The sequence below is a fragment of the Oculina patagonica genome, chromosome 9 (genome assembly GCF_052425735.1).
Source record: "Oculina patagonica isolate OP01 chromosome 9, crgOcupat, whole genome shotgun sequence".
NCBI lineage: Eukaryota > Metazoa > Cnidaria > Anthozoa > Scleractinia > Oculinidae > Oculina > Oculina patagonica.
Genome location: NC_135766.1, coordinates 18,502,007 through 18,525,466, shown reverse-complemented (window position 1 = coordinate 18,525,466; position 23,460 = coordinate 18,502,007). Strand labels below are relative to the sequence as shown.

The window sequence follows — 23,460 nt, the reverse complement described above, 5'->3', positions numbered from 1 at the left end:
CCGTTTTGATTGGTAGATTTTGATCCATTTTGTTTGTTTCTATTTTTCATGGTTTGTTGGCTGTCTCCATTATTATGATTGACTGCAGTGCAATTTTGAATTTCAGAGTTTGCATATCACTGAAAACCGTAATAAAAGAAAATTCCTAAGTTTGGTGAGGCTCATACACGTACATGTATCTGCTGTAAATTAAATTTCGCTTTGGTTTTAAATGTTTCTAACCAGTTTGATTTTTATTTCCTTTGTTTACTAATTTATGATAATAAATATGAGACAATGAACAATATAAATCAAACTGGTTTGAAAAATTTTAAACCAAACATAAATTTAACCACAACTTACAGTCTAATATTATCAAAGCACTGACGGCTGGAATTCTTTATGGACAAAATTCCTTTTAAAGTTACTTAAAATCCTGTTTGACAGGACTTACATTTAATAAAAACAGGGCTACACTGTGTTGAACGTAAATTTTAAACCAAAAACAAAATACATGTAGGGATATCTATGTTGTACATGTAACTTCTGTACATGTATGTGTAAAGTATGCACTGTAGTTTGAAGAAAAGGTATTTATAAGTTAGGCTTTACATAAGAATTACTGTGTGGTAGCAGGGTGTTCATTAGGCATCAGAGATCGGAGAATTCTTCCGCTACTACGTAGAATTCTCCAGCTAAATTCCAAAGGCCTGTACACCTGTACCTATTTTTTTATTAAGATGCGGAACCTTTAGAAATCATTCTCTGTTTAAATACATATCATGTAACACTATTCTCCTGCTATTACAATTCTTAATGAAAACCCTGGTGGTAGGCTTTTAATTAAGCAGCAGTGACAAATACCTTCAGATCAGAGAACTGTTGTTGGATCTTTGGTCTCTCCTGTCGATACTGCTCAATCTCTTCTTTAAATCGCTTCTCCCTAAATAACATTCACAAAAACAAAGCTTGGTGATTAATAAAGAAAGATGGTAAATTTTAAGGTCAGGGGGTGAAATCCATAATGTCATGAGCGTGGGACAAAGAAAAAATGGGAGTCCCAAACGGGAATTGAACCCATGACCTCCCAAATACTAGGCAGGTGCTCTATCCCCTGAGCTTCAAAGAGACTCACAGTGAGCAAGGCAATAGCATACTGTTTGGTGATAGAGCAGTAGTTTTCACTTGAGTGTCAAAAGTAATCCGCCTTTACACGGTTTTGCATTACTTTGCTTAGTGATTGGTTAGAAACTCTTGCGCCACTTTCTCGGCCAATTCAAAGTAAAACCAAAACCAATCGTGACTCGCTCACATATTTTTCCTGCACTTGGTACTGGCTACATGTACAGGTGTATTTGCTTTGAGTTTTGATTGGTTCACTGGATTGTCTGTGTCCTTTGTGATTGGCCAGAGTGATTACTTTGGTTTTGTTTTTACCACCAAGAAATCTGCTCTACTGATTATTACTACATTTCTGTTTCATTATAGGACACAATTATTATCAATGTTACCTTCTCTCTTTTCTTCTGTCATCCATTCTCCTATCAATAGAATCATAAACGGCATCTGCTTCTTCATCATCTTTCTCATAAGGGCCACTGGAGAATAGACTGCCACCATATCCTGCAAACTTGATAATGAATTAAAGGCGCTGAGTTAAAGATGATTTCCAGTCCGTACTGCGTAGACTCAGGGTTTGTTTTCATTTTTGTTTTGAATTCGTTGAAACGTTACACTTCGGTGATAGCGTACATGAAGTTTTTTAGTTCGCCATTACGGGTCGTTTCATTCAAGAATTCACGATGAGCTAAAACGTCCGTTTGAAATACCGTCGAGCTTCCTAAACTCGTTATTATTGTTTTGCAAGGATATCTGGCGTTAATAATGAAGAAAAAGGTAAGTTTTGTCCTGGAATTTTTATTTTTGCTAGTAAACATTCTTCTGTTTGTGAGACTCACAAACATTGCAGGCGGAGATTGCGCAGTACGGACTGGAAATCATCTTTAAGTCTACTTTATTTGTTTTGCCTTACTACATGAATTCAAAAGAAATTTTTTCAAAGAAATATTTTCCATATAGGGATCTTAAATGACAAAGCCATAACTTTATTTCAAGCAAATATGTGACTTGTGGGCATTATAATACCAAGTTACAATGTAAAAGTAAACAAGATAAACTTTGAAAACTGTTCAACAGTCTCAGCCATTGTTCTGGTGCTGAAGTTAAAGGAAACATCTTAAACTAAGATTTAAGTTTTTACGGAGTATGTTTATGTACAGCATTTACAAGCATGCTTTCAAAGTTGAGCTGAAGTCAAGCATATTTGCATGTAGAAGTATACCTCATCATAGTTTGTTTCATTCAAATCCTCTTCCTCTTCTTCTTGTGGTTTCTTTTCAGCAGCAAAACCTGGCTTTCCATGCCGCTCATCACTGTAAAGTCCAAACAACACCATCAACAATAATACATCAGGAGAGAGGGGATCCTCTTTAAATCCACACTTAGCTATCACCCACTTCTCCCCACTACAAAATTCACAGTAATTATACAGCAATATCACAGGAAAAAACCTAAAATCACATTAGGTGGTTTTTATTCTTTTTCCATTCTGGCTTTTACCCAAAAACACTTATGGAAAGAGATCAGCTTTTCTATCATGGTTTTATAATGGGATTTAGCAAAATTACCATTCATAAAACCATTGATGTTTGTTTGTGAATTTTTCCCATGTAATGGGGAAATATTAACAGAATGTAGGGTCACTTGGTTCCACCTCATTAACATGTAAATTTACTTGTGGAATGCTAGATCTGTGGTTCCAAAAAATTGTCCATACATGTACTATCCCCACAGAAGGGAGTGGGTGGGAGGGGGTAGTATAGATGGTATTCTTGGTTTTCATGTTACGTCATAAAATTCTGAAATCAAAATTCACTAGGCCTGATAAATTTTCGTTGTCATTAGGCAAAGATAAACTAGAAATATATATTTTTTGTTTCCAGTCGATAGTGTCATTCGTTTTAAAACAGAGCATTTTGAATATTTGGTTCTCTGTCGTATGCGACTGGCTGAGTGCCGTGACAAAGCTGTTTTGTTTTGAAAAAGGCCTTTCCTTTCCATTTTGAGCAGATTGAACATTTCAGATATAATAAGTGGTGTTTATGTGAAAGTGTACCAGCTCTTAAGCCAAGGATAGCCGCTGTTGTAAACAGAATTGAGTTCCAGATGGTTTCTCCGACATCACGGCGGCCATATCTGTGTCCCTCGGAAGGACACAGTTATGGAATCTCCATACTAAGCTTTATAAATTTGCGTGGAAAGGTTCGGAAAATACCACAACCAAAACAAAAAAAAAAAAATTTTTTTTTTTTTTTTTAATATAAAAAATTAAAAATAAATTCTTTAATTAAAAGTTTCTAATTTATTTTTTGATTGTGTGACAGTGAAAACCAGCAATAGATGGTTGTTTATTTGAAACTTAAGGAGCTTAATAGAGAAGGATACAGTTACTGCTTACTCGAATAGGGCAACTTTTTAAATTAAAGTCGAAATATTAAGTCATTTTGAAATACAGTCATGTAAGTGCTTATATAAACATGGAGCTCTGAAAACATCATATGTAAGTTTCATAATAAAATTATATAAATCTGCAAAACTTTTCACCTTATGTCTGTTGCATCCCTCGCTGGACCGATATCTGAACGAGTTGTGAAACCAGTCGCACTGCAGAAATCAAACAAAGATTGCAGTGGTACAAACAAAATTAATGTGAGTTAATAATACGTCCATGATAATGAAACTCAGACCTCGAGTAGAACAGATCAGATGGAATTGTTTATTGCAACCTAAATTCGATACTAACCCTCTTCCAAGGCCAGGCACGTATCCAAGAGGCGCCGGTACTCCAATAAAAGACTTCTTTTTCTTATTTAATAAAGACATTTTCTGCAGAAAACGCTGAGTTTTTTTAAGGTAATTTGTATCCACAGATTTCAATATGGCGGACAGTAGCCTCGTTATCGTGGTATTTTTAGAAAAGCAGCCACTGACCAGCAAATAAACCCGCGAGGGCTCTTCTTCAGAAAGTATGGGGAGAACTGGGTTCTAGACACTCGTTTCATGAGGTTAAATGCGATTTAACCAAGTTAAATAAAGCAATTTCCAAGTCCACACGGGGGTGTCGCTGTCCTGGTGGTCAGCGGTTCTGCTCTTGTCGGCTCAGTGCGTTGCGTTCACGGACACGCGTGGTGTCAGGTCTTCGTCCGGGGGTTCCCGGCACCCATCCTCCATATCATGGGCGTGGTTAACTGGCGGGAAAAGGAAGGGAAAGGAAAAGGAAGGGCGGAATTTGCAGAGTGGCGGATAGCAAGGAGGATAGGAAAAATCTGAACAATACATAATATTTTACAAATTGGCCCAGAAAAGAACAAAGAGGCTGCAGCCACTATCCAACAAAGAAACCACACCCCATTTGCAAAAAGTCACTTTTCAAGATTGAAGGGTGCTCTCAAAATAAAGTTCTACCCCACCCCCATCTTGCCTTTTCACCAGGCCTCCTTCTTATTTGGAGTGCACTTTACATATTTTTTTTGTAATGGTGTATGACATCCCCCTGCCCCACCACGCTGGGAAGTGATTACTCCTTATTTTTTTTACAAATAATTATTTTGGCCTTTGTGACCCCCCCCTCCCCCCCCCCCCCCTCCTTCCGCCTCAGGATTTCTAACGACCCTCCGGACCTTGGGGTGGGAATGGATATTTTCTATCCAGAACCACTCAATCTAGCCCCCACAGCCAGTTTTCCCCTACTTCCAGCAGAGCAGAAAGATCGAGCAACAATAGCTTTCTGACCTTCCTGACCACTGGTCAAAGGTTACATGGTCACTGGTAATGAGACTGTACTTGGCAAGGAAGCAAAACCATGTTTTTGCACACTTAAGTTTTTACCCTTTTCATTTTGGCTGATGATAAAAAATTACCAATAAGTAATAACGAGTAGATCTTATACATGTAGATGAAGTTGAACTTCTTTAATATGAACATCAGTGAGAGAAAAGAGTGTCCTTTATATTATGGAAGAGTCTGTGTTATGGAGGTAGAGTTTGTATGAATTTTAGTCTCTTTTGGACTGGGTGAACTGTCTGTAATAGCTACCAGAGTTGTTTGTACTATAGAGGTGTCTGCAAGGAGTTTACTGTTTTTCTAAAAGATTCTTATACAGTCAACTCTCGCCTTGCGGCCCCCCTTGCGGCCTTGCTTGGCGCCGTCCCCGGCGGGGGGACTGGAAATGACTCCGCTGCGGACTCCGCTCGGACAATCGACGCCCGAGCATGTCCGCTATAACGAGAGTTGACTGTACATTATTTTGTAACTCAAAAAGGTGACAGAGTACAATTTCAAACATTATATTATTTCATTATTGAACACCATTTTGGGTACTGAAGGGAAGTCTTTTTTACAGAGCACCTACCTTAGAAGTAACTGTAAAACTATCTTACATGTACACCTGTAAGTACTCAGGTACATAATCATATATTTTTCAGACTACTTAAGTTTACTTAAAAGTAAACACTTATTTGTATATTATTGCAACCTTTCATTTTTGGCCAACAAAACCAGTTTTCTCACCTTTGCTCCTTTTGCAATAACTAGTAAAATAAACTCCCCAAGAAAGACTTAACAAAGAGACTCAAAGGGTAAGGTACCCATGTTTTTACTTGTTCATTATACTTTGACTGGCCATGTGATGGGCATGTCAAATTTGTTAAACATTAGTTTCGATAATAAGTGCCTTTCTCTCATTAGTCACTGTACTGATGGATAGAGCAGTTTTCAATTGAGTGTCGTAAAACCAAAACCAAAGTAATTACTCTAGCCAATACAAAGGACACAGACAATCGAGTGAACCAATCAAAACTCGAACCAATTACATGTACCGGGTAGTCGGCACAAAGCGCGGGAAAACATGCGCAAGCGAGTCACAATTGGTTTTGGTTTTTACTCCTGATTGGCCGAGGAAGTGGCGCGAAATTTTTAAACCAATCACTAAGCGTAGTGAACGCAAAACCAAAGCAAACGCAAATTACTTTCGACACTCAAGTGAAAACCGCTCTATGTACTTGGTAACCAGTTACACTGTATATTAATGTACTGTCTAGTGGATGCATTAGACGGGTTGCGTTTCTATGAAACTACACACTCCGATACCTCAACTAGCTCAGATAGCTCCCCCTGGTATACTACTATGTACATCAATAGATTATGTAACTATTGTAATATTTATCACTATAATAACATAATTTTTATCAAAGTAGAATTCTGATTACTCGAACCTTACAGGGGAAGTGAAAGTCAGGAGTTTAAAGCCTGGGCCAAACGAGGATGAGAGTTGATGAGTGTTGACTCTCGTGAGAGTTTTTGTCAACTCTCATCGACTATCATCAACCCGCCAAATGAGAGAAAACTCTCATCAACTCTCATGGAAAATTTGAACATGTTTAAAGTCCACGAGAGCACATGAGAGTCGATGAGAGTGCATGAGAGATCCATGCCAAACAAGAGTGAGAGTTTGAACTCTCACCAACCCTCATCCTCGTTTGGCCCGGGCTTAAAGAAATCAAGGGTAAAATAATATTACAGAGAAGTACTACTAATTTTTTTTTAAACAAAAAAAAAAAAAAAAAAAACACGTGTTACTTTCCAAGGGAAACGAAAGTTGGTCCAGGAAATCAGGAGTTTTGAAAAACCTAAGGGTTAGAGAAATCAGAATTCTACTGCATCTAGCATTTACATGTAGAACTAAGTAGAATTAAGATTTCTTAGCATTAACTCTGGAGTTATGCTGAGCAATTAAATCTCGCAGTTCTTTTTCAGTATTGGTTCCTTGCCCACTTTGTTGAAGAGCAGCCACACAAGAGCGACGCTTCTGTTTCGTTGCTGGTTTAACTGTCTCTACCTTTTTATTTGTGTGAGATGACTTTGAGTGAGTCTTTGGTTTCACTGTTTCACTTCGTGTATTGCTGACAGCAGCTACACAAGAACGTCGCTTTTGCTTTGCAGCAATCACAGGTTTTTCCAGTGGCGTAGTGGATCTCTTACAAGCCGATGATGATGATGATGATGATGATGATGATGACGGCTTGTGGGAAGGAGCAGGGCAAAAGTTAGGCTCTGCAGTCCTGATTTTGCGCCCATTTTCATCGTACTGACTCCTTGCAGCGGCAACCTTCTTGTTATGCTGCTTTAAGAGTGCCTCCAAGCTTGTGTCATTGGGAGATGTTTCTGATTCACTCCTGAAGTTTCTCTGTCTATCACTTTCTGTTGGTAAAGCTTTTCCTTTGCCATTGGAGTTCTCAGGAATGGCTTCCAGAGGCCTTTGGCTTAACATGTGCTTATCTTCTCTTTTAGAAGCGTCACTGCTGTGTTGGTCTTGAGTTACAGCTTCCATAACCTGTGACTCTGTTGCTCGTAATGGCTTATTGGAAACACCTAAAGCTGCCTCCCCAGGGTCAACCTGTATTTGATCATCCAGCTTGCTTTCTTCTGTTTCACTTTTTAATTGACAAGGCAACCTACTAGGAGATGAGGTAATTTTAGAAGCAACAACTGGATTCTGTTTTGCATCAGGAATAGCAGGTAAAAGTCTCCTTTTCCTTCCACATTGACTAGCCTGGTGGCAATTTCCATTGACAGCCTTTGACAGTAAAGAACTCTTTGGTGACAAAGATGATCCAGTGGAAGACTTGAGTCTTCGGACTCGAGCAGGGGACAGTGGAGACTGATGAGCTGGAACACGGCATGGTGAGAAGACAGTAGCATCAGTCAGGCTACTGCTTCTTTCTTTCTTCTTGTTTGCATGTGATGTATCACCTGTCAGTAATGAAAACTTAAAGTTAAGCATTTGTGCAAGATCGATGACAAAAAAATTTATTTTGTATCCAGAGGTAATGTTGAGATCCCATGGAAGCTGAGAATTACTACTGTAACTGTACGTCAAGTAATTTTCAACAGCTTGTCACATGCGTGGCTAAACATACAATGTACATAACTCATGCAACCAGCATGTAACAACTTGGTTTGCCTTAGATTACAGACCTTGTGAGAAGAATTAATGTTATTTAAATCAACCCAAGGTCAAGAATGAACACAGATAGCCTTGTTTTAGAGAAATTAGAAGAATTCAATATTTGAAGTTCTAGAAATTTTCTACTTTGACAATAAATTAGATTCGCTTTCAATTTCCATGAGGTTAGCCTTACATATACATGTACAATGTATCACCTATTACCTCAAGCTCTTCTAATTTATTATCAATAATTATTATCAACCACGTTATATACACAGCATTCTCATCCCCAGAGTCCATGATCCTTCTGGTCTGCGCCAAGGATCGAGACCTCTGGCCGGTTCCGATTTGTGAGCATGCGCAGGGTACAACTGTACTCGCTCTTTATTTTTAGCCAATCACTGAGATAAATTTGTCGTATTTGACAATGAGTCCGTGAATCACAGACTTCTCGTGTTGGAGCCAGCCAGAGGTCTCGATCCCTGGTGCAGACCAGAAGGATTGTGGGCTCTGGGGACGAGAATGTATCAAATGGCAATCTCACAGGATGTCACTGTCAGGCAGAAATCAACAGTCACAATCTTTGGGTTCATCTCATCCCTAGAGCCTGTGTTCATTTTGGTCAAGAACATATATGGGCTCAAACCACGTCTGACTTGAAAGTTTGCAATTTTTTAATTGACTTCTGCTAGAATCTGATTAGCTGATAATCAACAATGAGCACCCTGTGAGTGCTCAAAAATTGGACCTAGCCATTACAGGTCTTCAGTGAATTGCTTCTAAAAAGTAAACACGCAATAAAAATCACACACAACATAGATGTGTACCTGTTTTGTTCAGAGCTTCAGGGGAGTTTGTCCAGGGTGGGGTGAAGTTGCACTGCTTGTTGTGTTTAATCTCATCAGGGGTTTCTCTTCCATCCTCTGTACTACCCCCTTGTAAATTGTCCTTTCCCTCTTTGAGGCAAACCCGTAGATCGGCTTTTTGTGACTGTTCACTTTTCAATCCCTTTCCACTGCTCTCCCTATTCTTTGCATTTTCATGCTCTCCTCGTCGGGTTCGGATTGACTTTATTCCTAAGGACTTTTTGCTATTGTAGTTTTTCTTTGCTTTGCTGGTTTGCGGCTTTGAGTTTGAAGGTGCTGCCTTGTTGACTTGAGAAGTGGCAAGCAGTGGTTTAGTGGTTCCATCGTGATGTGATGGATCCCTTGGTTCATGCAATGGATGAACTCTCTCAAACCACAAATCATTTGGACTGTTTGAAAATTGACAAAATGCCTGTTAGTCATTTTTTTTTTCTTTTCAATTATTGTGGTTTTCAGTGAAATGCGAACTCTGAAATTCAATCATCGACCAACGGTTTGCGCTTTTTGCTGCTGTCAATCATCTTAGCAGACCTCTCGGGAAACAGACGTTCACTTCAACCGGGTCAAAAGGTCACGTCTGTCAGTTGTGATTGGTAGATTTCGATCCATTTTGTTTGTTTCTGTTTTCATGGTTCGTTGGCTGTCGGCATAATTATTATGATTGACGGCAGCGAAAAACGCAATCGTTTGTTGGATTTTGAATTTCAGAGTTCGCAGTTCACTGAAAACCGCCATAAATAAACACAGATAACAATAACAGTCTGACCATATATATTATGGGTAACACACACGTAAAATTTGTTGAATGATAACAAAGGATATCTGGAGATTGACAAGCCAATCAGATCACATCAACAATGCTATCCACTGTTTTAGGATATACATGTACTAAGATATACATGTAGAGGATATCACCTAGGGTGCTTTCCATTAATAAGCCAAATATTTTGGAAATTTTCAGTCGGAAGTCAAATGGAAAGGTCTGTTTCAGTATCGTCTGATCAGAATATTTGGGACCATCTCTGGAGGTGGTCCACTTTGACCATGCAGTTGGACCGAAATTTACATGTACCATTCCATTTTTACATATTTTGTTTTTACATTTTTGTTTAGTTGTCTTACTTTAGTTAACAAATTACCGTATTTTCTCGATTAGACGCCCCCGGCAATTATTACAAACTTGACCTGGTGGACCCAGCGTTTATTCGACTCCTGCATTTTTTCGAGTCTGGTATTCATTAAGAAACAGTTTTTATTCGTTGTTTTTGACAAAAATGTATCTGGCTGATATAGATATAACTTATCATACCCTAAATAGATACTTAAGGGGCCTATTTTCAACTCTACCTTGCAGACCCGGCGTTTATTCGGTACCCGGCGTTTAATCGAGAAAATACGGTATGTAGTTCAGTAGCTTCTAACAAATGCAGGGAACTGGGGAAAGGAATGTTACATGGAAAGGACTGTTCCACTCGTTAGGCCTGGATTAAGCGGAAAAATTAATGTCGTTCCATTTTACAATGGTCAGTTCCTGTTGGTCTGACCGGTCGCACTTTGAAAAAAGGAAAGCACCCCTTGTACTTTTTTTTCCCCTTTCCCCCTTTCCCCCCCCCCAATCCATCTTTAGTAACCAAATACATCAGATCAAAAATCGTGGTGACAGAGTGACAACAAATCCAACTTTATAACAAAAAAATGAAAGTGCCGGGCAATCAAACCACTGTTTTACTTTAGGAGTTCACTGTTCTCAAGTTTTAGTTTTCGTTATTCTTAGCTATGCAATCGCTGCTGGACTTTAAATTGAGGCGGAGCCATATGTATTATGCAGAAATATCGGGAACAGAGGCAAAACATGATGTATACTGTATCATATATGTTGCAATATGAGAGTTATTGTTCAAGGATACCGGTATTAACTATTTATTTTATCGAATATCATTCAATTGGCCATACCAATGGTTTTTTTCAGATAACAACCGAGCAACAAATAAAGACTTGCAGTGTAGCTTATATTAAACAGCAAAATGCAACGAAACTGTGCTAAGCTTCCTGCCTTGTTGAAAAACAAGCGGTATATTTCGCTCTAAGACTGGCGAAAACTCGGTTCCTATGTTAATTATACTCGTGCTTAGTCAAATCAGACTCCCGAGCTTAATCGCGGTCGTCCGATTTCGTTAATCACTCGTATGATTACAGGCCAAACTGGACTCCACTCAGTCCTATTACCATTATTAATTAGCGAGCAATAAGCTTACAATAATCATCAAAGACATCAATATTTACAAATACAACTCATACAACGTCGCACTGACCTCGATTCGTCGTTGAGTTCATCGTCGAAATCTCCTGTAAAGTCGAACCATTTTGGAGCCTCAAACTCGTACTTTGGATCGGTTTCCATCCAGACATAAGTAACAGGACGTGAACAGCACTGCTTCACATCGTCTCGCAACAGAAAGGAAGTTTCAAATGAGGGAAGGAAGGGTTTAGATCCATTTCTTAGTCTTCAAAAATGGCGCCTGAATATATTTGTTTCCAGGTTCCTTTCAGGTTTTTTCTTCGTGAGGGAGTGGGAGAGAAGAGAAGAGAAAATAGATATATTTTCGTCAGGGCCTGATTTTCGTGTTTTCCACGATAGTTTTAAAAAGTTAAAAAAAAATTGAAGAACATCCCGCAATGTCGTATCGTGTCTATCGTCGGAAGCCGCCCATGATTAGTTCCCCGGGTTTATTCATGGGGTGAGAGGGTGGGGGCAGGGAGGGGAGGGGAGGGCAGTTAGGGACAGCCAGTGTTTGAACTAATTCTCCCTCCGGCTCGGCAAAAATACAGTCAACTCTCGTTATAGCGGACACGCTCGGGGCGTCGTTTAGTGTCCGTTATAGCGAGAGTCATTTCCAGTCAAACCTTGTTCGTTGGGGATCTGGATTTTGTCCGTAATAGCGAGTGTCCGCAATAGCGGGGTGTCCGCAAGGCGAGAGTTGACTGTAATAATAATTGCCTTATTCTTACTAATTTCCATGAGTGCTAGTTTTCACGATTTTCGCGATTTTTAAGGAGGCAAGCGTGGCCGAGTGGTTTTGGGCGCTCGTGTTGTAACCCAGAGGTCCCCGGTTCAAGACCTTCCCTGGCCACTAGCTGGATTTGTTTCTCGGTTGTCCAGAGTTCAAATCCTCGACCATAGCCAACTGGTCTGCTCCTCCCAGTTGGAATGTTATGTTCATTTAAAAATATTTGTTTCCTCTGTTTCAGTGGCATGCCTGTAAACTAGCTATCTCGTAGAGTTATGAAGCTTTAATAGTGCATGACCACTATAAACACCATTTATTTATTTTTTTAAATTTTGAAAGAACCCGGCGCGAAGTTTAATACACGCAAAAAATAAATTGCGCGAAATTTAAACACGCAGGAATTAATACCAAATTAAATATATCAAAACAATAAAAAATTGTAAACGCTTGGAACTGAAACTGTCAGCCCTTGAAATTTAACTTTCTGTCGGATTAGTGGAAAATGCAGGGTCGGGGTGCCGGGGTGCCGGGGTGCCGGGGTCCCGGGAAAACGATCCACGGGATAGAAGGGGTTTGAGGCGGGGAAAGAAGAGAGGGCGGGAAACGGGATTCATACGGTTGCAGGAACCGGGAGAAATTGAAAAAATTCGCAACATTTCGTTTTATTTTTTAAGAGAATAACCGTTACAGAAAAGGGCGGTGTGCGGGAGAAAAACGTACGGAAGCACGAGTTAAGGTGGATTTCCACTGACGCGTAATTTTGTACGTGCGTTAACGTGCGTCACACACGTAAAGAAATACGCGTCAGTGGAAATCCAGCATAGGAGGTACAGGAAGTGCGTGGATTTGATTGTGAAACTAGAAAAATAGTTTCACTTATCAGGGTAGTAACCAGGTATATGGGATCAGGGATCACAGCCTCGGGATCAGGATCATGGACCCGGGATCCCGGGTCACATATCATGGCATGTCATGGGATCCGGATCAGCCAATCAGATGGGATCAGAATGGAATCAGGGATCAAATGTAACCACATTTTGGGGATCAGGAATCAAACTTTAGAGCTTAAATTTGGGATCAGTGATGAAAAAATATACCTGGTTACGACCCTGCACTTATGCATTTATCGTAAAATTCATTTACCTAGCAGATGCCTCTGCATTTCTATTGTAAAAAGATAAAAATGCATACCAGTATACAGAGAAACCAACGCCTGGGGAATACAAATTCGTCCCGTGTAACCGCACTTAAAAAACACTACCTGTTATGTAAATAAGTAGTATGGAATCGTACGCCAATGTGGGAATTTTGCAATAACGTATTATTAAATAAATGCTTTGTTGCGCGCACGTGAGAAATTTGCACGTTTGTTTATAATTCATAATTTATAGTTAGGCCATTCTATTCATTTATGCGCACCTCAGCCCCACTTGCGATTTTAAATTTCGCAACCGTCTTTCAGTTTGCTTCAACTAAAACCGTTGGACAAAGTTAGATCTACTTCGCGTTACGTTTACCGATGTTCCGCAAACTTCAAGTTAACGAGTTCGCTTTTAAAGCATACAGCGAGTTTTGCTGACTTTGAGCAAAAACTCTGTTTTCAGGAACAAGCTTCTTAAAAGTTGTTCACTACCATGAAACCAAAACTTTGCTTGCAGGTAAGCGAACGTTCCTTTGACGGCGTAATTTGCACATGTGGCTCTAAGAATCGCCAGCATTTCAGCTTCTGAACTGAATAATTCCTAAGTGTTAGCCGTTAGCCGACAAACTTTGGTGGACAAAACACATATTTTTTTTCAGAAGATCTTTGGAGACCCTTTGGATATATACAGCCACCAAGTTCAAGTATGTGGCCACAGACAAGACAGGAAAGGCAATGAAACACTGAATGCCCGCCTTATAGAGGTAACTTAAGAGCGAAATTTAGAACTCTTGAAGTTTTATTTGAGACTTAAAAACAAGACTATTTCTGAACATTTTTACTGACACTTTAAAACTAATGACCGTGCGAAACACTCTCTTACTTCTCTTGATATTCCTAACATAATTTATCATTTTCTTTGCATTTCAGTAGAAACTGAAACCGTTGTCTTTCACTTCAGTAATTAATGGAGTCAAGATAACTTTGAAACGCCGTATAGTTTACGCTAATTTTCTCTTACATAGTCAGCTGTATTTCGAAATGTTCTCTACAATAACTCGGTGAAGCTAATCTCAGAATTTTAATAAGGGCTAGATAGTACCCTCTAGGGCGTCATTTACTCGTGTAATTCTCAGAATGTTCAGCTTTTCGGCTACTTAACTTCACTATTCCTAAAAATAGTCAACAATTTTAATGGACAAAAGATATTTCTCTTGTTTTTTCAGAAGATCTTTGGATACAGTCACCAAGTTCAAGTACATGTGGCCACAGACAAGACAGGAAAGGCAATGAAAAACTGAATGCCCGCCTTATAGAGGTAACTTAGGAGCAAGACTATTTCTGAACATTTTTATTATCACTTAAAAAGCTAATGACCGCGAAACACTTATCATTTTAATATACTCTGTCTTTCTGTCTTCTCTGTTCTTTGTATTAAAACTGCAACCGTACATGCATGTGTTGTCTTTCTACTTGATAATAGCCTGTGAACAGGAGTCAAGTTAATTCCAAATCGACGTAGTGTTATTTCGCTTTTTCCTACATAGTCAATTGTATTTTGAATTGTTCTTATATTAGAATTCAACAGTAATTCGGTAAAGCTAACCTCAGAACTGCAATTAGGTCTCTACAGTAATTTAAAGCCCCCGCGAAAACCTAATCTTTCTACCCTTCAGGGCGTCATTTACGCGTGCGGTTCTCAGAGTCGTCAGCATTTCAGTTACTGAAGTGCACCATTCCTAAGTGCTAGCCGTCAGACTTTGATGGATAATGTACAATTCTATTTTTTTATTAATTTTAGAAGAACTTTTGAAGACTCTTTATATACAGCCACCGAGTTCAAGTATGTGGCTACAGACAAGACAAGCAAGGCAATGAAAAACTGAAAGCCGGATTATACAGGTAACTTAAACCTTATTTGAGGCCAGTGAACAAGACTTCTTCTGAAAATTTTGTCGTGTCTAAACAAAACTCGGTAAACACTGATCTAACTAAATAGTTACTATATGCATGGCTCTACAGAGTAATTATGATAATGATAAAAGATTTATATAATGATAAAAGATTTATATAGCGCCATATCCCATGGCTCATGGCGCTTTACAGTAAAGACCGCCGGTAAAGACCCGGCGGTCTTTCTATTCTTTTAGGCCAGGTCGTTATCTACTCGTGTAGTTTTCATAATCGTCAGCATTTCAGCTAGTCGGAACTTCTCTATTTGTGGTAGCTGAACTTCAAAGGATAACAAAAAATTCTTTTATTTTTTTCTGTTCAAAGATCTTTGGAAACAGTCACCAAGTTCAAGTATGTGGCCACAGATTAAACAGGAAAGGTAATGAAAAACTGAATGTCCGCATTATAAAGTTAACTTAAGAGTTGAATTAAAAACTCTTGTCTTATATTATCACCAGATAGATTATATTTTATAGGGCTTTTACTGACGCTTTGAACGCTAATGACCGCAAATTACTCTGTCACCTTCGTTTGTATTTTTACTCGAAACTGCAACCGTTATCTTTCCAGTATTTCGCTCATTTTTATAGTCAATTGTATTTCAAAATGTTCACTTATTAGAATTTTAAGCGTAAGCAAAAACGTTTAGGGTGTCATTTACTCGTGTGGTTCTCAGAATGGTCAGCATTTCAGCTACTGTACTGCACCATTATTGGAAGACGGCAATTTTTGGTGGACAAATGACATTTTTCTTATTTTTCAGAAGGTTTTTGGACGCAGTCACAGAGTTCAAGCGTGGTTATAGATAAGACAGGATCTGTGGAAAATGCACGCCTTATAGAGGTAAATTGATAGTTTAAAACTTTTCTCTCATATAATTACCAAATAGCCTGGGATTTGCTTTCAGTAAAAGTTGCAAATTGACGTTAAGTGTCCTTAAGAATTTGTTATTACCGCAAAACAACTAAACAGTCAATCCTAAGGAGGCAAGCGTGGCCAATCGAGTGGTTTAAGGCGCTGGTATTGTAATCCGGAGGTCCCCGGTTCAAGACCTGCCCTTGCCACTAGCTGGTCTGTTGCCACTAGCCAACTGGTCTGTCTCCTGCCAGTTGGGATTTTTAACCTTGTTATGTTTATTATTTAAAATATTTGTTTCCTCTGTAACAGTGGCATGCCTGTAAACTAGCTATCTTAATTTAAGAGATATGGAGCTAAGTGCATGACCACTATAAACAACATTTTTATTTATTTTTTTTTTAATCTTCATGGTGTTTAATTTTCTTTGATCTTCCAGGTTGGGATACTGGTTGTTGACTACGTGGATAATTTCTGTTACTCAGGTAACAACTCGTTTTTCGTAAAACTCCTAGATTATTCTAAAACTTTACGTAATCCCAAGCTGGGTTGAGGGTTTCGCGCGTTCCACTTTGTGCTTGTCTACTTGCATCGCTCCCTAGGAACGACACAGTCGGCACGGACTCGGTACTATGTACTTGTCTGGTTCCATGGGTACTATGTACTTGTCGGTTGGATTTAAATCCATAAAATTCCGGTTATACAACTCGGTAAGGATCATCTCAGGACAGTAAGTTGGGCTCTTCAGTAATTCGAAAGAGCCAGTAAACATCCGATCTTTCTTCTCTTAAAGGGTGTCATGTACTCGTGTAGTTCTTAGAATCGTCAGCATTTCAGCTACCGATATGCGCCATTTCTAATTGGAAGCCGACAATTTTTGATGGACAATAGATATTTCACTTATTTTTCAGATAATCTTTGGAGACAGTCACCAGGTTCAAGACTGCTGCTCAGGTAACAACTCGTTTTTCGTAAAATCCTGGATCAATACCAAAACAAGCTAAGCTAAGAACGTAATCCCAAGCTGGGTGGAGGGTTTCGCGCGTTCCACTTGGTGCTTGTCTACTTGCACGCTCCCGAGGACCGGTTGCAGTTAGAGGGGGCAAGCTGCTATGCCGCCTACTGGAATTCCACCCTTTGCCATTGCACGTAAGTATCGCGAGTGTCTACGAGTCAACTCAGAATATCATGTGATCTGGGTAGCAGAGAGGTGGTTAAGGTACGTAATTTTTCAGTGGGTGTCAGTGACCATTGCAGTTACCTACCGGCTGTAATCCCCAGAGGACTGCCTGTATTCAAGCGGGGATTACATATTGTCTGTCTATTAGTACATTCAAATATCTAAAAGAAATGAATGATCTGGGTTTTTCGAGAACGGGTTGTTAATTGTAAGTACATTGTGGGATTCCAACCCACAAACTTCAGGTTACAGGTCCACTGCTCTACCATCTGAGCTACAGAGCCATGATGGGAACAGCGCATGAGTGAATTCCAGCTGACTCACTCATTTATCTGCCTGAGGATTTTTCTAAACTGAAATAAACTGTATATCCAAAAAACTATAACAGAATAGGGGCTTACGTGGGATTCAAACCCACAACCTTCGGGTTACAGGTCCACTGCTCTACCATCTGAGCTACAGTGCCATGATGGGAACAGCGCATGAGTGAATCCCAGTTGAGTCACTCATTTATATGTGCCTGAGGATTATTCTAAACTAAGGAAGACTGTAAATCATAACCACTAAAACAAAACAGACGCTAAGGTGGGGTTCAAACCCACAACGTCGGGTAACAGGTCTACTGCTCTACCATCTGAGCTTCAGAGCCATGATGGGAACAGCGCGTGAGTGATTCTCAGTTGATTTACTCATTAATAGGCCAGTGGATGATTCTAAACTAAACAACACAAACATTACTAATAACTATGAAATGATTGTTTATAGTAAGTACAGCAATAATTCCACTCACGCTTATTGTTGGCTATGAAACGACCATAGCCGGTCATCTCATATTCAACAATTTGCGCGTTTGTGGAATAATTGTTAAGTATACTAACTTGTTAGCTATGAATCACATTAGACAGGAAGAAGGCGTGGCTGCTTACAAGACTGTTATGTGAGGTTAAGTATGAATATAAATGGCTAAGTAGTTTGGCCGATTTTGCTGTTAGTTCGATTCTGAGAAAAAAAAAATCAAACAAAACATTTTCAAATTCCAATTCGATCTGGATAGAGGACCCGCATGAAAACCAGCTACGGCTGAAGTGGCTTCCTCTCTAAATATTGCGGTATTTTAGTTCTTCCGTCTGACTTCATGGCACAGAGCCGGTGCCAGAATGACTGCCATTGTGCTTCCATGCCAGTGCAAGTGCAAGAACCTGAGCGTGTGCCGGTGTCCATTTGGTCACAGAACGAACTGTCATTTATGTCAGTTTGACTGAAGTAGTAATTAAAATACAAAATACTAGATATGGCTAAATAACATAGCTGATATCGGAACGGTTGGGATTCGAACCCACGACCAGTTTCTAAACTAAAATACTCTGTACTGACCACTGAAAGAAAATCAGCGGCTACGGTGGGATTCAAACTCACAAGCTTCAAGTTACAGGTCCACTGCCGCTACCATCAAAGCTAAGAGCCACGATGGGAACAGCGCATGAGTGATTCCCATTTGATTCACTCATTTATGTGCCCGAGGATGTTTCTAAACAAAAATACACTGATCACTGAAAACAAAGCAGCATAGGTAGGATTCGAAGGCGTTTGATCGCTTAAGTAAGACAATTATTCCACTTGCTCCTGTTGGATATGAGATGATAATAGCCGGCCATCTCATATCCAACGGGCGCTTTTGTGGAATAATTGTTAAGTATACTAACTTGTTAGTTATTTATTACATTAGACAGAAAGAAGACCGTACGTGGCTGCCCGCCAGATCGTTATGGGAGTAAAGTATGACTATGAATGGCTGCGTGGGGCTGTGTATGACTGACAAAGTTTGCCATGTAGGGATGATATAAGGGGAAAATGTAAGTCTAGAACTGGTCATGTATCACTCTGTAAGCTAGATTCTGTAGCCCATGAATGATAAAGAAACCCCAATACAAATTAAACAATAGAATTAACTTTTGATACAAACTCCTGTTCAGCTAATCAGTATTCATTAACTTTTGATACAGATCTGTATTGATTCTCATAACAATACTTTGCATTCAATTTATTGTTTTCATTTCACAAGTAGAATAAAATATTCGCGTCCGATCTGTATGGACGTTTACAATGGCTCGCCTATCGGCTCGCCATTGTAAACGCCCATGCAGATCTCCCGCTCATATTTTATCTACTACATATTCACCTAGAAAAGAACAAAAACGGCTTCAAAAAAGCCAATATTATTTTTTTAGTATATGAAGACGTTTTAGGCCATTTCCGACGATTTCCCATCATTTTGGTGGATTTCCATGGACTACCGAATATTTCCGAATGCTGCCGAAGATTTCCGAAGACTACCAAAGATGTCCGAATACTACCGAAGGTTTCCGGAGAGAAATTCGAAAAAGTCTCCGAGTTCATGAGTGATTTTATCCGATTTTTGAAGAGCAGATATGAATTTACAATGCCAAAATTTTCCATGAAAAACCCTCCAAACACTTAAATGTATTTTCTCCGTACACAGTAAACATTAAAAAATTGGCCAATGTAACAGCAAACACTAAAAGTTATGAGCAAATAATACTAAACACTAAACCCCTATCAGATCCTCTCCAATGAACACCTTACAAAAGCTGGTTTCTTTTTCGGAAATCACTAAGCTCGTTCGCTGTTGTGCGATAGTCACTTGCCGTTTTCACTAAGGGTGAAAATAATTATTGGTTGCTTTCTTTTATTCGTGACGTTTTCGCACTTCTCACCTGTATGTTTTGAGAGAAAGTCATTAAAGCCTGGTTTTCACTAGCGACGCAAGCACAAGCGCAAGCACAAGCACAAGGATAACCGCTTTTATTTCCCCGTGAAAACGGTTTCAACAAAAGCAAAAACACAAGTGCATTGTATTTTAATGCTTCTGCTTGTGCTTGCGGCAAGCACAAGCACAGGGGTCAAAATTTGTCCTTTTTGCGTGATTCTGCTTGTGCTTGTGCTTGAGCTTGTGCTTGCGTCGCTAGTGAAAACCAGGCTTTAAAGACTGGGTTTTCCTTAATTTATGCAAAGGTCTTGACAAATATCATTTCACTATATGACTAATAATGTTATAAGAATATCACTATTATGACTAATAATGTTATAAGAATTGTTTCCGGAAATGCTAACTTACTAGACCCCAAAACGGATGTTTCTATAGAAAAACACACAAAAAAACAAAAGAGACGAGCTGCAATGCGTTTGTTGACTTTTTATCACTTGTTTTTTTTTTCGATTTAATGAAAAGGGACATGTGTGTCAATAATTAAATGTCTCTTCTTATGTCGACCAGATGGCATCTAATCGGCTTTTCGATTATGAAAAGGGACATGTGTGTCAATAATTAAATGTCTCTTCTTATGTCGACTAGATGGCATCTAATTCTTTTCGATTATGAATTTTGAATTCTAAAGAGAGTCACTTTGTGATAAGCTAGAATTACTTGTGGGTTGCCACCTTGTCTGAGAAAACAAAATGTGAAAATGTAGTACAACGCCTAATTTGCAAGCCCTTTACAAATATAAGCTTGGGTTTCAGTGACACAAAATGACCCGTCTTTTAATAAGCAATTTGCTTGGATACACCGATTCGCGAAAAAACCGGAAGTTTCATGGAAGCGAGGCTAAGTGGCCCTCGCCAGCTAAAAAATATAAAGTTTACATGAGCGCGTGGGGCATTTCAAGTCGGAAAAAGCATTTCATTCCCAAATTCGTCACAAATCTTGATCCTTATATGCTCAAAAGTATAAAAGAAGAAATTCAGTTAAGGTCTAACAGGCGAGAGGTGAAATTTTACTTTTACAGTTTAGCGGTAAGCCGGTTGTTGTTGACTTCTCTGTAATCGAATAATTTAATACTCAAAACCTCAGTTTAGTCCTTCTTTGCTCAATTTTGGATTTTGTTGATCAATAAAACACCTTGTGATTCACAAGAACTTTAAAAAACAGTTTTTGTTTTGGGAGGCTCTTCGGTTTTCAGTTCGATTGAAATTCCGGTATAAACAGATAATCTAAGAGCAACTAGCACTTGTGTTGGCGATGTCTCGCAAATATTTTGAAGATTCTAATTCTGTCACTTTTAAATATGCGCGGCAGCTTTTTAAGTAGAATTTCTGATGGACATGAACTGTTTCAGGTGTAAATTGAGTTGTATATGTTTTTGAGTAGCAAGGAAAGTCAGTTTAATATCAATTAAATAAAGCTGCCTTTCATATCAAAAGAAATATTTACAAATAGAGCGGTTTGTTTTGACAGAGAAACGCGCATGTCATGGGGTTTGTTGTTACATGTATTAGTCAGAAAAATCCCTCAACAATCGAAACATTCAGCCGGTTTTTTATTAATAACATTTTGCACAGACGTGAATTGCTTCATTTGTGAACTGGATCGAATTTTAACAGAAAGCGAAGGTATGGTCTGTGCGTAGTAGCGGGAGCGATGAAATGCAGGCAGGCAACAACTCAACATTTGCGTCTAACTATGTATACATTTAGCGTAGATTAATTGTAATGTCTTACCGCATTTCGGTCACACAAATTGGAGCGACAGCTAGATACCTTCAATTATATTTTAACAGTAACAGAATGTAGAAACGGTAAGATTGTGAGAAATGTTAATGCGATCGAGCTTCTCTGTCTATAACAGTTCTATATAAAACAAAACAACTCTGCTTCGGTTCCTCATAAATATTTTTTGGATACGAAGGCGGCTTTATTTTATCGATATTAACCTGAAGAAATTTTCTCTTGCAACACAAATGTATGTTAAATTTAATTTGATTTTAACTTTAAAAAGTTCATGCCTATCACAAATTCTCAAAAATATATGCTGTATTTTATCAGTCACAGAATTATGGAAACTTGACATGTTTGCCACTGACATGTTTACACAAGTTTCTCTGTCAATGCTGGAAAGTTTTTGTTCATATCGAAAACTAAAGGACCTCCCAGAGCAAAATCTGTTTTTTAAAAGGTCTTGTGAATTATAAGGTTGTCATTTTATCGATCAACAAAATCTTAAATTGACTGTTATCCACCTCAAGCGAGCGGCTGAAATTCATCCTTTGTTGGCGAAGGAATATTCATTCGAGCCAGCCCTCAGAAGTCGGCAGCAAAATCCATCCGCCAAGCTGTTAAAATTTCACCTGTCGCCAGCTAGACCATAAATTACTTCTCTTTTACTTTTGAACTTATAAGGATCAAGATTTGTGGCGAATTTGTGAAGGAAATGCTTTTTCCGACTTGAAATGCCCCATACGCTCATGTAAACTTTATATTTTTTAACTGGCGAGGGCCACTTAGCCTCGCTTCCATGCAACTTCCGGTTTTTTCGCGAATCGATGTATTGAGGGCAAAATTTACGCCATTTTAAGCGGATTTTGACATTATTTAATAGTGTCGGTTCAGTTTATTGTTTCAAAAAAGTGAAATTTCTCATTTTCGCCCTCCTATTACGGGATGATGGGAAAACCTTTTAACGTAAACCAAACAAAAGGTAGGAAGGGAGGATTGGACTATAACTACAACAAAGGAAATGTCGTAAAAGTTGTCAACTCGTCTTATTAATACTTTTCCCTCTGTTTTACTTTCACAGCGAATTGTTTGCCCTGACGTAAACTGCCAGACCCGTTAATTTTAAAATGATATGGTAAATGATGCACTTTTCTTACGTACGGAAATTATGGTATCGCCATCAACAACAAAAACGTACTGTGTTTTAAAAAGGTCGACTGCAGTTAAAGATTACGACTGATTCATGAAATAACTGCTATTTGCGTTTTTCTTTTCCATGTTTACTGCTGTGTTTCAGAATCACAATGAAGAAGACTTTCATGTTCAAGCTGCTGATTGTTGGCACTCTGGTGATATTTTTGCACGGTTTGTATGATACTAATTAATTTTTTCCATTTTTCCTGAGGTAATCCTCGTTTTTTCTTTCGTTTAATGTCGAATGCGTTTCCCGATTTTGGGTGGGTCGGTCGATTAAAAAAGGTAAAAGAAAAAAACGCTGAAAAAATCACAATGTTTCTCAAACTAGGAGGCATAGCACCCCTGCATCATTGCCGTGGAGTTTGAAAACATACAACAAGACGTAATTACAAAATCAACATGGCGGCAATCGTGGAAGACGAGATCGAACGAAAACATGGAAAAAATGAAAAACCAACAAAACTATTATTCAACATAAAGAAATGCCGTAATGAATCTGTATTTGCAAAAAAAGGTTAATTTTAAGAAAAAATATTTAATTAAAAAAGTTCGTTTTGCAGATTAAAGGTAAAAAAAAAAGTTTGACTACGGCATTATCTTTCGCATGGCATATTGTTTTTTGGAAAACGCGAAAATTTCGATTTGCTGGACGACAATAAGAAAACAGGGGGATGGCCTAAATATATACCTTTTTCATTTTTTTT

General features: G+C 38.8%; 3 protein-coding genes across 4 annotated transcripts in view; 1 reads left to right on the top strand and 2 right to left on the bottom strand.

Annotated features, from left to right (window-relative positions):
- Positions 1 to 4,023, bottom strand: part of LOC144666327 (pre-mRNA-processing factor 6-like) — a 40,689-nt gene extending 36,666 nt beyond the window's left edge. The window contains exons 1-5 of the mRNA XM_078527724.1: positions 3,842 to 4,023; positions 3,643 to 3,702; positions 2,321 to 2,411; positions 1,491 to 1,609; positions 844 to 922 (exon numbers count right to left, since the gene is read on the bottom strand). Of these exons, the coding sequence (XP_078383850.1) occupies positions 844 to 922; positions 1,491 to 1,609; positions 2,321 to 2,411; positions 3,643 to 3,702; positions 3,842 to 3,921 (429 nt within the window). The 5' untranslated portion in view covers positions 3,922 to 4,023. The remainder of the gene's footprint in view (positions 1 to 843; positions 923 to 1,490; positions 1,610 to 2,320; positions 2,412 to 3,642; positions 3,703 to 3,841) is intronic.
- A 2,655-nt stretch (positions 4,024 to 6,678) lies between these two features.
- LOC144666361 (uncharacterized) lies at positions 6,679 to 11,453 on the bottom strand. The gene is made up of 3 exons (XM_078527779.1): positions 11,223 to 11,453; positions 8,872 to 9,299; positions 6,679 to 7,848 (listed from the first exon to the last, which is right to left on the bottom strand). The coding sequence occupies exons 1-3, from the start codon at positions 11,309 to 11,311 to the stop codon at positions 6,788 to 6,790; spliced, it is 1,578 nt and encodes a 525-aa protein (XP_078383905.1). The 5' UTR covers positions 11,312 to 11,453; the 3' UTR covers positions 6,679 to 6,787.
- Positions 11,454 to 22,393: 10,940 nt separating this feature from the next.
- The window catches only part of LOC144666333 (adhesion G-protein coupled receptor D1-like), a 28,777-nt gene continuing 27,710 nt past the window's right edge, over positions 22,394 to 23,460 (top strand). For both annotated transcript variants that reach the window (XM_078527737.1, XM_078527736.1), the window contains exon 1: positions 22,394 to 22,924. In XM_078527737.1, coding sequence (XP_078383863.1) covers positions 22,836 to 22,924 — 89 coding nt within the window. In that variant the 5' untranslated portion in view covers positions 22,394 to 22,835. The remainder of the gene's footprint in view (positions 22,925 to 23,460) is intronic.